At 49.6% G+C, this 16,170-nt stretch overlaps 1 protein-coding gene across 1 annotated transcript in view; it reads right to left on the bottom strand.

The window, feature by feature from the left end:
• The window catches only part of STK10 (serine/threonine kinase 10), a 119,894-nt gene that overhangs the window by 14,332 nt on the left and 89,392 nt on the right, over window positions 1–16,170 (bottom strand). The window contains exons 11-17 of the mRNA XM_021698333.1: window positions 12,316–12,439; window positions 11,723–11,902; window positions 7,706–7,798; window positions 4,925–5,054; window positions 3,071–3,195; window positions 1,901–2,089; window positions 1,354–1,479 (exon numbers count right to left, since the gene is read on the bottom strand). Of these exons, the coding sequence (XP_021554008.1) occupies window positions 1,354–1,479; window positions 1,901–2,089; window positions 3,071–3,195; window positions 4,925–5,054; window positions 7,706–7,798; window positions 11,723–11,902; window positions 12,316–12,439 (967 nt within the window). The remainder of the gene's footprint in view (window positions 1–1,353; window positions 1,480–1,900; window positions 2,090–3,070; window positions 3,196–4,924; window positions 5,055–7,705; window positions 7,799–11,722; window positions 11,903–12,315; window positions 12,440–16,170) is intronic.

The following is a 16,170-nucleotide window of genomic DNA, read 5'->3' as shown; positions in this document are numbered from 1 at the left end:
ATGGACCTGACTGAGACACTCCCAACATTACCGTTCTCTCTCTGAGGTAAGTTACTTAGAATTTCTCATAGGCAAAAGGGACAAGTCCCTGTTGATTCCTCACAGAGAATATAAAGCAAGGGGCAAGTCCCTTCATCCAGATGCCTCAACCTATTGGGTTGGAAGAGTGAAACCCATTGGGGGATTTTCATTTTGGGCTTCTGAGAGTTTAGAAATCGGTTTAGTTAGAAACAATATTCCTAGCAGCGTGGAGTACCTTTCACCTGCCAGGAGCTGGGCCCCTGGGACTTTATTAATGCTCCCAGTAACTCCATGAGGCAGGGATGGGAAAACAGATGCAGAAGGTGAGGGGGTTGGCTAAAATTCACACAGCGACAAATGGCAGAGTCCCTACCTGACAGGCTTCAGCGCCTGTCATGTTTTCTCCACACCTCTCTGCCTCTCCAGAAATTGCCAAATGGATCCAATAGCCTGACCAATTTCCTGAAATCAGAGGTTTGAGTCGGCCCATCCCGCAGGTATGGCAATGCCTTGCTCCACCACAAGGGGGCTCCAAGTACCAGCTCATGGGGTGGCACCCCTCAGGCATGGGGCAAGCTCAGGAGTCAAGAATCTTGAAGAGGTCAGGATCTCCCCTGGGGAAAAGGGACACCAAGATCAGGATACCCTTCCCTGATCTCAGTGGGAAAGCTTTGAGCCTCTTGCCATTAAAGATGATATTAGCTGTAGGTTTTTGTGGGTGTTCTTTGTCAAGTTGAGGAAGTTCCCCTCTGTTCCTAGTTTACTAAAAGTGTTATCATGATTGAGTGTTGGGTTTTGTCAAATGCTTTTTTGCATCTGTTGATGTGATCATGTTCTTGTTTAGCTTGTTGATGTTCTGGATTACACTGATTTTTGAATGTTGAACCAGCCTGGGATAAAGCCCACTTGGATTCTTTCTATATGTTGTTGGAGTCCAAGGGGCGCCCCGTTACGTGCTAATATTTTGTTGAGGATTTGTGCATCTGTATTTACGAGAGATAGTGGTTTGTTGTTTTCCTTACTTATAATGTCTAGTTTTGGTAGGAGGGTAATTGGGACACCGTGTCCCAAGACAGTGATGACCAAGAAATCCAGCAGCATGCCACTGCCAGGCCCCAGGCAAGGCACTTTCTTACAGAGCCTCACTCCAGTCCTCACCCCCACCCCATACCCATTCACAGCCTGGGAGGGGATGGGATTTGGCCAACATTACACAGCAGGATGGAAATGGTTTTAGCCCAGGCTCCTTTGATGAGAGTCTTTGGTCCCTGAGAGTGGACTGCCTTGAGGGAAACTGAGGCAGTCCAAGAAGGGGGGCAGGGAGGGCTGTACCTGCAGCTGCTGCAGCTCGCTCATGTTGCTCTCACACTGTGCCATCATGTCCCGCATCTGGTTCTCGTGTTTTTGCTGCTGCTGCAGCCGCTCCGACTTCTGCCTCTTCTCCTCTTGCTGGGAGAACTGCAACAGAGAGAGGGTGAGCGCCTCAGAGGGCCACAGGCCGGGGGACCCACCTCCACCCGTCAGAGGGGCTGCTTTGTGCACAACCCGAGTTGTGCCCTACAGCATTCAGGGTATGCCTTCCTCCTAAGCTGAGACTCAGGCTGGTGGGGACACAACACAACATGGGCCAACGGCCACCGACTCCACGTCCCCAAGACACAGGGGTGACATGCAGGGGGCGTCTTGGTAGACGAGAGGAAGGGGTTTACCAGCAGAGGAAGCTGCAGGACTGAAAGGGAACGTGAGCAAGTTTCCTCGTCTGTCCAGCAGGGCGGGGGGGCTGATGAGGGTGTGACTGGCACACCCGGTGCTGCAGCTTATATTTTCTGTTTAAGATTCAGGCCCCACCAAACCTACAGCACACCCACAGGGCCCCCACCTGCTTGATCTTCTCGCGCTGCTCAGAGGCACTGCCCGCGCCGTTGATGTGGAGGCTCTTCTTGTACATGGCCATGCGCGTCTTGCCCTCGCTCCTCTGAATCTTGGGCAGCCGTGCTTTCTCCTGCTGCTGCCGCACCTTCAGCTGCTCCATCATGCGCTGATTGTAGCGCTGCATCTGCTCCCGCTCCTGGGGGGGATGGCCAGCCGGGCCTGAGGCCACGTGTGCTTTGGGCCCCAGGGGGGTGTCAGGAGAGGCCCAGGGCTGCCACACTCAACTCAGGAGCCCAGGACCCGCGTGGCCCCAAATGCTCAGCAGAGCAAGGCTGCTACCATTTTACTTCTACTGTTCATTTTTAAAGTGAGAACAGAAAATGTTACTTTTGGTTAATGTTTTGGATTTTTACCTTCTAAATGCCTTCTCGTATCATCTGTGGTGGCAGGCCATTAGAGCTAATACCTCAGAGGAAAATGTATACTAACAGGGACGGTTCATCATTCTTGATGGCAGGTGTCAAAAGTCTTATTAAATATTTGTATTTCAGAACTTGGCATGGCCATCCTCTCCTCCAAGGAGCCTCCCCTGACTTCCTAGCCAGGGCGGGCACCCTTATTAGAGCCGCCATAGCCCTATGCTGACTGCCACCATTGTGTTTAGATTAGGTAATATATTTGCGTTAGACTTAGATGATATAATTACCCACTGACTGTACATGCACCCCTCGGCTTGTCTGTCTCTGTGCCCACTGAGGGGATCAAGCCAAGACAGACAGTCACACAGAAGGAGAGGGTGCTCTGGCCCTTGCCTGGCCTGAGGGGGTTAAGGAAGGCTTCCTGGCAGAGGTGGTGTTTAAGTTGAGACTTAAAAGCATTCTGAGGGCATGCATGTGAAAGAGAGAGATAAGGGGAAAACGGAAAGATGAGGGAAAAGGGAAAAAAGTGAAAGACACACCCTAGGGAGTGAATGAGGGAGCTCCCGTCTGCTGCCCTGCATGGTCTCCCCTATTCCTGGCCCCCCCACCTGAGGCAGGACATCCCAAGAACCTCCCCAGGCCTCACCATGACCAACACCTGGCTCCTCTTGGGAGCACAGCTTGTATTCAAGGGGCGCCCCATTACGGCGTGGCCTCACCACCCTACCCAGCTCTTTTCGTGGCAGCCCTCTCCTCACCTTCTCGTGCTTGCGCACCAGCTCATGCCGCTGGAGAAAGTACTGGTCTTTGAGCTGCTGCTTCACCAGTTGGTGCCTCTCCTGCAGGTGATGCTCCTCCATTTCCCACAGGGCTGCCTCCCGGTCTGTGGAGGATGAGGCCTAATGAGATGCTAATGGCCAGAGCCCCACTGGGCCCTGCCCTGCCCTGCATCAGATGATAGCTCCCAGGAGAGCGGTACACCAGGAAGTGACTGGAGTCCGAAGCCAGAGAAACCAGAGACCTAGGCTGAAGCCCAGCTCATTCACTGGGGTTTGGGACAGGTGGTAAACCCTCTCCGGGCCTCCACTCCTGCCTCTGCCAAATGGGTACAACCACACCACAGAGGGAGAAACGTTCTTGGGAGACATGTTTATGTTCAGTGTTTCTTAATGGGCAGGTGGGAAGGGCTCATGAAGAGGACAGGACAGCCCTCTTGTCACTATTTCCTCCTTTGGAAAATGGGGGACACCTCCTTGGCCACTGCATGTCCCTTATATATACATGATTGAGACAGAAGTATCTGGCATTTTATCACTGGAAGTCTATTATCTGATCCTCTGCTCAGCCATAGGGAGCTGGTGTCAGATGAAGACCTCATGCCCTGCAAGACACAGAGCGGGCTGTGCTCAACCCACTAAGAATGGTCAGTTTATTGCACTTCATTCCGATCTGTGAAAACCGGTAGCCGCCCACAGTACATCGGAACGGTGATTTGGCTTCCTGACCAAAATCAGAACCACTGCCCCACAAGTAGGGTGGTTCTTCTGGACATCATGGGACAAAAAAAGAAAATGCGGGCTTTCCTGAAACATCTATGGCTCCTCAGAACGTCAGAACATGCAGGACCCCATTTTGCTGGCCCGCACCCAAGTACTGAGGGGTCTACACTGCTCAGCTGTGTGAGCCATCACAGTGCTGGCTGTAGCTTCTTTGTTGTGAGACGGTGCTGGTACCCTGGCCCTATGTCTTTTACCTCTTCACGACAGGCTGCACCGTTGGCTCAAAAGCCCACAGGTGCCACACTCAAATCTTCACCCATCCAACTGTTTTACATGTAGCTCAAACAACAGATCTTTGGCCATTTAGAGCCCACTTGCTTTGTGCACACCCACACAAGACTGCACCAAACATCTGCTAGGCAGAGATGAGATAAAGCCAGGGCTATAGAAAGACCCTAAGGCCTGCTGCCCTTCAGAGCTCTACCCTAGGACCCCCTTGCTGAGTGACCCCATCCAGATACAGAAGCCCTCTCTCCCCAGGAGTTCCTCTGCCCTCCCTCTGGGAGTGGCCCACACTGGGGTCTCCGGAAGGTCCCGTGCTGTGAGGGACCCGCCAGCGTGCAAACCTGTCAGAGCCCCGCCACACCAGGGTGGTTAGGAGCTCAGCTTCAAGAGGAGACCCGCGGTCAAGGCCCACTCTACCACCCATTAGCCAAGCAACCCCAGCCAAAGCACAGTCGCTCTGCAAGCATCCGTTTTCTCGTCTACAAAAATGCCTCGTTGCATTAAGGTGAAGATTCAAGGAGACTGAGCCATGAAGACTGGCACATGGCCTGGCAAAGCAGTCGCTCGATATACGATAGCTCTTATAAGGGGCTCAATACTGTCCCCACTCCCGGCAGCCTGTTCACCCGGTGTACTTATTTACAATTTCTACCCACCCTAAATCCCTCCCTCCCTTATCAGGAATAATGTTGGTGACAACTGGTATCTGTGCCTCAGTCCTGACTTCAGTGGGGGTTGTCCCCATGTTTCACTCTGAAGGATGCTGTTTGGTGTTAGGATGGAGAAGAACCTAGCAGTTCCTAGCAGAGCCCACTCTCTGGCACCCACCTCGAAGGAGTTCCTGCTTCCTAGTGAGACACTCGCGCTCCTTGTCACAGATCTCCCGCCTGTTGTCAGCCGTGATCTTCTTCATCGCCAGCTCCAGGTCCTCCTTCTGCTTGGCCAGGAAGTCCCGGTCCTGTGTGGGAGAGAGGAGGACAGACCTTTAGCGCTGGCCTCGGCGTCTCACCCTCTACTGTTACTACAGAAGAAAAGTCATCACGAGCAGCAGAGAAAACATATATGGGGAAATGTGAGCGTTAGAGACACGTCAACCAATTGTGGCAAGTGCACTTTATGTGGACCCTGATTCAATCAAATTGTAAAAAAGAAAAAAATTAATGAGACAATTGGAAATGTAACTAATGATTCAACTGCAAATATGTCAACAAGTAATTATTGTTAAATATTTAAAGGTTTAGGTACGTTTGTAGTATTGTGGATTTTTTGAGAGATACATACTGAGACATTTACAGGTGAAATGACAGGATATGTGGGATTTGATTTAAAATCAAATGGGGTGCGGGAGTAAGGGAACATGAGTTCATAATTCCTGAGATCAGGTAATAAGGGGGTTCTGGTTGTACCTATTTCTGCCTATATTTTTAATTTGCAATAATAAAGAATTTAAAAATTAAAATTTAAATACTTTAGGGAACACATAAGCAAAAACAAAAATCCCCACAAATCCTATCACCCAGGAGTAGCAACTGGTTTGGGGGTATCTACACAAATATGTTTATGTAAAAGGACTTAGAGATTTGTACACCCATATTCGTAACAGCATTATTCACGATAGCTACGGGGGAAACAACTCAACTATCCACAGACAGAAGAGTGCATAAACAAAATGTAGTACACACTGTGGAACATTACTCGGCCCTGAAAAGGAAGGAAATTCTTACACGTGTTACCACATGGGTGAATCTCGAGGGCATGTTAATTGAAGTAAAGCAGACACAAAAGGACAAATACTGTATGATCCCATGTATAGGAGGTCAGATTCGTGGAGACAAAGTAGAATGGTGGTTGCCAGAGACTGGGGGAGGGGTATCATGGGGTGTTACTATTTATTCAGTAGTAGTTTCAGTTTTGCCAGATGAAGGGTTCTGGAGATGGGTGATGGGGATGGTTGGCACAATGGTGTGGATGTACTTAATACCACTGAACTGTATGCTTAAAAATGGTTAAGATGCTAGCTTTTGTTGGGTCTATTTTACTGTTATTTTTAAAAATTAAAAATACCTTTCCATGTCATAATGTAATCTTCTATCAAATGAGTTTTAATGGCTGAAAATATTTCATGGCCCAGGTGTACCCTAGCTTCTTCACCCAATACCTAATAGGTTGTTTCCAGGTTATCTCTATTTTAGGTGGTGCTGCTCCTCACACTCTGGTAGCTAACTGTTTGTAAACCTCTGTGATGATTTATCCTCAGGACTAGTCTCTAGAAACAGAAAATCCAGGCCAAGAATGTGCACATTGTTGAGGCTCTTGATGCCACTGCCAAAATGGCTTCCTTAAAGAGCCAATCTGCTCTCCCTTTGTGGGGCTGGGGGCCGTCTTCCCCACCCTCCCCAGCCCGGAATTCTTTTTCTGATGATAGCATCAAGGGACAGGTTGTAGGACAGTATGATGGTGTCCTGGAGAGAACATGAAGTCTGGAGACAGACCGAGTTTGGGGCCGTGCCCCATACTGCTAACTCTGTAGAGCGTCACCTCCCTGAGCCTTAGTTTCTTCCTCTGCAAAGGGAAAAACGAACAGCACCTACCCTAGTAAGCCATGAATGCTAAACCGGAAAATATACAAAGCATTTTTAAGGGTACATTTGGGGGCAGAGGAAGCAAAATGTACAGACTCCATCGTGGGAGGAAAATGAGTACGTGGTCTGACAAGGGCTACAAAGAAGGCTGGTGAGGCTGGGGCAGAGGGGACTGAGATGAGGTGGGAGAGGCTCTCTGGAACCAGACCCACCGGGCCTTGTAAGCACATGAGGAGGCTGGTCTTATGGACAAAGTGGGAGCCACTGAAGGCTTTCAAGACACAAGGCTATAGGGGGAGAGTGACATGATCAGATTTGGAATTCATGTTGATCACACTGGCTGGTGGGAGAGAAAACTGTAGGAGAGCAAGAGAGGAAGCAGGGAGACTAGCTGGGAGGCTACTGCAGCAGTCCAGGCAAAAGATGACCATAGCTAGAGAGTCACAGAGATACAAAGTGAAGAGATCCAGAGACAGTTTGGAGCTTAAAACAAACAAACAAACAAACAAAAAAAAACCCACAACCCATGCTTTAGGTGATAAAGGGTTGGAGGGAAAGGAGGTGTCAGGAATGACAATGACAAGGCTTCTGGCCTGACGCAGGATGGAGGACAGTGCCCCCTCAGAATCTAAGAACAGGGCCAGGCCTGGGAGATCGTGGGTTTGACATCTGAGATTCCAAAAGATGCCAAGTGGGCAGGTGGATGTACTGGGTTATTCAAGGAGATATGACATACGAACAGCCCTAAGACAAGGCAGGAGGCACTAAACACTTTGGAAGAAGTAGATGTAAAGGGCTGGGTGTCCAGAAGCCGGGGAGCTCACTTCTAGCTAGAGTGAGAGCAGTCAAGGAAGGCTGCCTGGGGAAGGTGCTAACAAGGAGAGGCTGGATTTCAGCATTCAGAGTGAGACATGGGTATGCAAGGGGCAAGGCATGGGCATAGAGAGAGGGGGATCTTGATCATTCAGGGTCTCAAACCTGGGACTCTCCAGCCCCTCTGCTCCCCGACTAAGGGGCAAGGACTCACGAGAAGCTGCTTTTTCTGTGCATGCTCCTCCATCTTCTGCTTCATGCTCTCCTTCCGCTGCTGCCTGGGGAGCTTCTCCACCTCGTTCTTCACCTGCACCAGAAACAGCGGAGAGTGGCAGGGTCAGGCTCCCTCCTCACATTTCCTAGAGAAGAAGTCTTCACCCCTGAACTCCTGGGTCAGGGAGACCAAAGACAGGGTTCAGCTTTCTAGACACTGGCCCCCAACCCCTCTCTCCACCACACCCCTCGGACAAGTGGTCCCCACTGGCCTACTCCTGTCTGCTGCTGGCTCCGGTTTTGGACTCGCCCGGAGCGAAGAGGTGCTGCTTTTGCTGCTTGCTAGCCAGCCCCCTTCTGATGGTGGCACCTCCGTTTCCCTTAGGGCAGCCTTTCTCAACCTTCAGACATTTTCTTCCTAATCACCCGCCCCCAGGAAATAGTAATCCCACAGATAAACTATCAATCTGTTAAACCATTATAATAATCGAAGCTATTTTTTAACCCCTCAGTGGTGCTAGCTCCCTGGTTAAGAAGACACATTTCAGGCACCGTCTCCTCAGCTCCTGAGGTTCAGGTGGGGCTGACAGCACCCCCCCCCCCCCATCTGGCTCGAGGCCGGGCACATGACGCAGGCTGTCAGTCGCCATATTCCACGCCCCGGCTTCAGGGACTGGTTCAGAGATGAGCATATGACCCTCGCTGGGCCAGTGAGAGCTTTAGGATGTGTGCCGGAACTATCGAGGAAAGCTGCTCTCTCTCCTCTGGGGTTGCTAAACTGGGAGGATGGAGGCCACGGTGGGCCACCCTGGAGGGGCCTGCCTGAGACAGAACTCAGTGCCAGGAGGCAATGCCAAAACCTGAAAAGGAAGGATTCCTGGTGACACTTCTGCCCTCCTGGTCAGAGGCCAGCAAGCGTGCTCAAGCCAGCTGGAAATAGCTTCTGTCTTTTATAACAGAAGAGGGAGAAGAGATTCATGACATTTCTCTCTAAGGCACCCAGAACTCCTGAGACAGTTCTGAGGAACCCACACCTTTCCAGGTGTCTGACACCCCAAACTCACTGGCAGAGGGCTCTTAGGAGCAGCTGGTGGAAAAATACTGTCCATGATCAAAAGAACATTCCAGGGGAGTTCTTCCGGCATGGTGAGTGTAAGCCAAAGCAGCCTCTCTCTCCTACTGACTACAATGAAAAACCCTGGTAAAATACAAAAAAGAACTACCCCAGGGCTCTGAAAAGTAAACAAAAACAGGTGACCATGAGAGGAGCCAAAACTTATGGAAGAGGTTAGGACAGTTTCCTAATTTTTTTTCCTTTTGTGCTCCTGGCTTTGCACCAGTCCCAGACCTACACAGTGGTGCAGTGGGAACGCTAACTAAAACTCTGTAAGAAACCTCATGTTCTGGGCTTGTGCGGGTCAAAGAGTGTATGGGAAGAATCCCAGAGAGAAGGCAGCAGGAGGAGGGAAACCCTAATTCTGTGCATGAGCCCACGCACATCTCAAGTTCACCCGAGCTGAGCGGGACAAGACAGACCCAAAGCAATATAGCAGGGACTTTGAAAACCACACTATGATTGGAGCTGCCACCCACAGAAGACAAGACAGAACCTGTGGTCTGAGACTACCAGGATCGGACTGCCTGCTAAAATTAAAAAGTCAACATTCTCTAGACTGTAACAGGACCCAGAGTCTATAGACGGTAACATTCAAAATGGCAATGATAAATCCAAACAACATATAAAGAATCGGGAACTAGGACCGATTTTCAAAAAAAAAAAAACCATCACATGCCAATTCCAGGATGACCCAGACATTGGAATTACCAGACAAAAACTTTAAAGCAGCTATTATAACTGCACTCCGTCAGGTGAAGGTAAACATACTTGAGGTTAATGGAAACAGAGAAATACAAACCTTAAAAAAGAGACAAGGGGCGCCTGGGGTGGCTCAGTTGGTTAAGCATCTGACTCTTGGTTTCAGCTCAGGTCATGATCTCGGGGTCGTGGGATCGAGCCCCGCATCAGGCTCTATGCTCAGTGCGTAGTCAGCTTCTCCCTCTCCCTCTGCCCCTCTCCCACACGCATGCACATGTGCTCTCTCAAATAAATAAATAAAATCTTTTAAAAAGAGACACGCAAAAAAACTTAGGACTAAACAATACAGCATCTGACACTAAACCCAGAAAGCACTGGACAGAGCCAGGGTGGAATGGAGGTGACAGAGGGGCCAGGGAATTTGAAGAGCGAGTAATAAAAATTATATAACATGAACAGAGAGAAAGGATTACAAAGACTAAAGTGTTAGAGACTTACAGGAAAATACCAAAGGTGTAATATTCGTGTTTTGGGGAATGCCAGAAGGAAAGGAGAAAGAGATGGGTATAGAAAATGCACACCTATAATGGCCAAAACCTTCTGGCTTCCGTGGCAGTGAACAGCATCTTGAGAGTGGGGTTCCTCTCTCTTTTGCTCAGTACCCCCAGCACCTAGCACAGTGCCATCGTATGGATAGTCAATAAAAGAGGTGCTGAGTAGCTCTCATTTTGATAGGAGGTAAGTGGGACTCAGGAAAGTTGCTGTCTAAAGCTCAACATAGTTAGTGGTCCAGAGCCAAGACTCAGAACCAGGCCTGACTCCCAAGCCTGTGCCCTCTGCCCTGGAGCTGGGGGTGTGCTTAGTATCAGCACCGTACCCCAGCCCACCGGCCTGGCTCTCAGCAGGAGGGCCAGGTAAGGCCAGTGAGGCACTCATCTCAGGCATAAAAGGGAATACCATAAACTTCAGTGATCAAGATAAATTGCATTTAAAAATTTCAGAATTCATACCCAAAATCATGACTATCAAATTTTTTTTAAAGATTTTATTTATTTGACAGAGAGCAAGAGAGAGAGCACAAGCAGGGGGAACAGCAGGAGAAGGGAGAGGGAGAAGCAGACTCCCCGCTGAGCAGGGAGCCCGATGCGGGGCTCGACCTAGGACCCTGGGATCATGACCTGAGCTGAAGGCAGACGCTTAACCAACTGAGCCACCCAGGCGCCCCATGAATATCAAAATTTTAAATACAGACAGGATCCAGCCCTATATTTGCAGGACTCAAACTCATCACCTCACCCTAATCTTGGCCCTGTTGGATGCTGACTTTTAAGTAACTGACATTCTGTTCATCATGAATATTTTGCAGTAATTTTTATTTTAAAACACTATACTAGGATATTATTTATCTTGATGATTACCAAGGTTTTTGGCGCCCCCTTCAGTTTTGTGCCCACATGGCTCACCCCAGCCCTGCCCCTGCAGCTGCCTGAGGCCCCCTGGATACAACAAACGTCACACCCACACACCGCAGTCTGGGAGCTGGGCTCTGAGGCCGGCAGCACCACAGACCACCCTTAGAGTCTGTTCTGCAGACTAGGGATGGCCAGCAAGTGTGGCCCAGCCTGCCGGTGACAGGCTCCACAGAGGGACGTGTGCACTGTTCTTTGGGACCCAGATGCCCTTCCCCAGGGCAGGCTAGGAAATCTGCCCCTCTCCCTTTGTCTCAGGACCATCTACCTCTTTGCCACCTCCCCCTTCCTCTTCCAGCTGGGAGAGGAAAGAGAAGAAGAGCCACGTGGGTCCCAACTAGGGGACTGCTGTTTGGGCAGAAGGAGGGCAGGGCACAGAAGACATACTGCGTTTGCCACCCAGCACCCGCTCCCCCTTCTGGTCAAAGCATCTCAGATCCCTCTGGGCTGCCATCCCTTCCTTCTCCCCTGCTCTCTTTCAGCTGGGATTGCTAGGCTGGGAGGATGTCCAGGAAGCTGCCTGGGAGTCAAGTCAACACAAGACAGCAGAGCCCAGATGATGGAGAAGTGGCTCCTCACGGTGCAGCTGGAGCACATAAACCCAGACACACGGACGTGAGCTCCTCAGGTATATGAGCTCCCCAAACTCCCTCTGTTTGCTGAAGTGGGGCTCGGCTGGGGTTTTGATCACTTGCAACCTAGACGCCCCAGCCTCCGCCCAACACATATTCACCTCCTTCTTCATCAGTTTGAGCTGCTCCTGGAACCGGGTGTAGTCCCGATCCTGCTCCAGCCGGATCCGCCTGGCCTCCTCCCGGCGGCGAACGGCATGGTCCTGCTCCATCCTCTCCACTTGCTGTTTCTGCTGACGCTCCAAGTTTTCCAGCTCTGTGTCAAAGAACTTCTTCTTGGCCTGGAAGGAGCAGAAGGAGAAATTCAGCAAAGTCACTCTATACTTGGGAGGAAGATGGGAAGCAAGATGGAGAGAGCCCAGAGCTTATCTTCAGACCTGGGCTTGAATCCCAGCTCGACCACCTCTTTGCCCTGTGACCTGGAACAAGTCACCTAACCTTGGTGAGTCTCTGTTTCCTCATGTGCAAAAAACAGACCGGACTGTCTACCTTGCATGGTACTCAACAAAGGTCAGTGTCCCTCTGGACACCCTCCCGAACGACTCAGAAAAGCACTGGGGCTTTCATGAGATTCTGGGTTTACAAAGCCAATGCCTCAGGAGATCAGGAAAACACAGGAATTGGGCTCTCTACTGCCCTTAAAGAAAACACGGGGCAAGAAGCCCTCCGGGGACCCATCCTTTCTCACACTCACGTTGATTTCTTGTTCAAAACGTTTATGCATCTGCTCCAGCTGCAGCTCATGCTTGCTGCTCAGCTGGGTCTGGTTCCGGTGTTCTTCTTTCTGGAGGAGCCGAAGCTCTCGGAGCTCCTGGCGCCTGAAGGGTGAAAGGATGTGCATCTCAGCAATCACGTAACTCTGGCTAGATACACTGGAGGCTGGCGCGTGGAACGGGGCAGAGGCACGACTAGAACTCAGGCTGAACTTATTTATTGACAAGCAAAACATTAATGATCAATGTATAAAGAGTACTTACAAATCAATTAGAAAAACAGGAGGAGCCTACTTTTAAAAAGGAACACAAAACACGAATAGACATGAAAGAAAAAACAAGCAATTTTAAAACTACCTAATATGGATATGAGGTGCAAATTAAAAATTCCATTTTCATTAAAAAGGCAAGAGTATTGGGGCAATTGATACTTTCATAACCTGAATGGTATGGACTGGTACGTTCTGGAGGACAACTCGTAATAAGTTCATGCCTTCTGACACAGTATTTCCACTTCTAGATATTGATTCTATAGAAATATTCATAGATGCACAACATAACTGAATAAGAATATCCATAACAAATTTATAATAGTCCAAAACTAAAAATGACTTAAATGTTCATCATATAGGTCTAATTAAATAAAATGTATCCACCTGATGTTAATTTTGTGTACACAACCATGAAAAAAATCAAGTTTTAAAAAATATTTAATTACATGGAAAAATATCTGTTAAAAATGGGACAATTTTTTTTTTAAATGTAACAATTCTACATGAACAGATTTGGAATGATCTCTAAGTGAAAAAAGCAAGGTGTTGACAAGTGGGTCTATTATTGTTACCCTACCTTATGGGAGAAAAATAAAAAAAATTTATATGTCTGTGTGTTCACTTTCCTATTTAAACACTGTACTTCAAGAAGGATTACATATAAAATACTAACACAGAAAGGGGAACCAAAGGAAAGGGAGGGAGGGAGATTTTTCACTATTTACCCTCTTCTTTTCTTTTTTTTGGTTTTGTTCTGTTTTCGTTTCTTTGAATTTCGAACCATGACATTGTATTAACTATTCAAAATATCAATACAATAAAAACTTGACCTAAACCACAGAGTATACCTTAATTTTGTAACACATATATTGTTGATGTGTGTGTATATGTGTTTATGTGTTTACACACACACACACACACACACACAAATAACTGCAGGATAAACTCCAGAGTATTAACTGTGTTTCTTTCTGCGCAAATCCACTGAAGATTGATACGGATCATTTATGTCATCAGAAAAGAAAATGATGCAGAAAGAACGTGGGCTTCCTGACTATGAATCAGGCCTCCCTGGCAGGCTCTCAGAATTTGGGTCCATGAGGCCTGTGTCCTGTTCTCAGCCAGAGTCCATCTGCCCCCCAACTAGAGGCCAGCACGCTCCTGGGGGTCAGAGGAACCTTGTTTGAATCTTAGCTCTGCTGACTTCCGGCTGGGTGCACTCAGGCAGTCACTCCATCTCTAGGCCCCTCTTCCTGCATCTGTAAACTGCACAGATCATGTCTACCTCTCAGGTTCTTTGAGGGCTAAATGCGGGGATGCCTGTTGTACCCCCCTGGCATGCGCAGACAAGTGGTAAAACTCGCTAACTTTGTTACCAAGTGGTAGCTGCTGGAGTGATCATAACAAGAGGCAAAGGCTTCTAGGTCTCTGGAAAACCAGAGACACTCTTCACAGCCATATAAAGAAGCTTCCATCTGAGCCTCTGCTCTTTGGGCATTGAGAGGGCTGAGTGTGTTAACGAAGACACAGAAATCCTGACTCCAAAGAAACTAAGGCTCAGAGAACACCTGACCAAAAAACAAAGGAATACAAAAGAAGGTGGGCGGCCAGGTGCGAACACTAACTCCCTGCCCCACCTGGGTTCTCACGAGGGAAGGCAGGCCGAGAGACAGGCTGATGTCTTATAGAAGGAAGGCACTGGCCCCCAGCAATTTTAGGGAAAAGGAGAAAGAACTCTGACCTAGAAGCCTCAGTCTGGGACAGTGAGTATCTGGTCACACAGTTCAAAGCCTGTGTGTGACCCAATTCTCCGGAAATCCTAGCATCCATGAAGGCCGGGGGGTGGACTGGGGGTGCGGTGGGGGGCGACAGCCAGCCAGGGAACAATGAGAGCCTTCCACACCCCTGCACAGCCTGGCAGCCTAGCCGGGTACACAGGACACTCGGCCCTCCGGACCGGGAGAGAGGCCCTCGACCTCTGCGAAGACTCACCTTTCAAACCTGAGCAACACACAGCTCCTCTGCTTAGCAAAAGGGTGGGGGCCTAGGGCCAGGGCCAGAGGGCATCGATTCAAGACGGGGTATGGTGGATCTACAGTTTCAACCCAGGAACCCGAACTGCCCAGAGAGGAGATGATGATGGAAAGGAAACTCAGCCCTTGAGGTCTGAAGCTTAGGAGAACAGGTCGCCTCCCAGGCGACCAGGAAAATGGAAGGTGGTGTCATCCTCCAAGAGCAACCATCCTCCCACCCTCTGTCATGAGCCTCCCCAGCCCCCATGACCAGAATGCGTGTGTGTGTGTGTGTGTACACGTGTACATGCATTCATGCAGAAATGCAGAAACACCACTGATGAAAAGTCAGCCTCTCATCTTTGTGGTCCCTAGATGGGGAAAGTGCCCCAGAGCATCCAAAACTGCTTCAGTTTGGCTTTGGAATGCTTGTGCTTTTTAAAAAGATAAATGTGTTCAATGTTCTAGAAATATTCTCCAACTAATAATGAATTTATCCTGCAAAGGTCTGGCTCCAAGGCCTCCCTGACTGCTAAGCCCCCCACCCCTGGCAGCCCCAGGAAGCTTCCGGTCCAGTGGAAGCCTGGTAGAACCCTCACACAGATAGGTCTAGTTAGAATCGCAGCTCTAGCTTCTCACCTGGGTGACCCAAGGCAAATAACTTACCTGCGAGGAAACACTGTTTCCTCATTTACAAAATGGGGGAAATAGCGTCTCCCCGAGGAGGGCTGTTAGGGGGCCTGAGCACCTCCAAAGTGCAGAGATGGCTCCCAGCAAACAGCTTTGCCTCACACTCTCCTCCCCTCACCAGTCTCACTGGTTTTGCCTCCAAGATGTATGTTGAACTGACCCCTTCTTCCCTCCTCCCGGCCACTGCCCCAGCCCAAGCCTGCAGCCCGACTGTGCTGGACAGGGTCTCCCTGTCACCCTGCGCAGCGTTGCCCTCTATAGCCCACACTCCTGCAGCTTCCAGAGCCATCTTTCCGAAGGGAAACGAAAGCCAGTCACTCTCCAGCTATCTTACTCTGGCTGCCCCTGGGATAAAATCCACACTCCACCCTGGCCCACAGGCCTACGTGACCTCTGCCCTCACGCTGCACACTCCAGCCCTATCCTTTCAGCTTCCTAAACAAGCCCAGCAGTCACTCCTCGGGCCTTAGCTTTGCAGCTCCCTCTGTGGCCCCCCAGCCACTACACTGGGGGTCTCCCACACACAGAGCAGCCTCCCCTCAACCCAGGGGCTCACTATCATATCACCCATTACTTCCTTCACAGCGTGTACTACAATTGGGGATGGCTTTTTATCACGTGTTGGCCCATCAGGTCTAAGTTCTACAACAGCAACAGCCTCAACTATCTGAATCGCTACCATGTCCCCCAACCTGGTAGATGGCAAGTACATGGGTAGATGGATTGATGGATGGGTGGGTGAGTGAGTAGATGAATGGATGGGTGAATAGATGAGTAGAGGGATGGGTAGGTGGCTGAGTGGATGGGTGAATGAGTGGATGGATGGGTGGGTGAATAAGGGGGTGCATGGGGGTGTTCTCCA

This window comes from Neomonachus schauinslandi, chromosome 7 (genome assembly GCF_002201575.2).
Source record: "Neomonachus schauinslandi chromosome 7, ASM220157v2, whole genome shotgun sequence".
NCBI lineage: Eukaryota > Metazoa > Chordata > Mammalia > Carnivora > Phocidae > Neomonachus > Neomonachus schauinslandi.
This window is presented reverse-complemented; position numbering and strand designations above follow the sequence as displayed.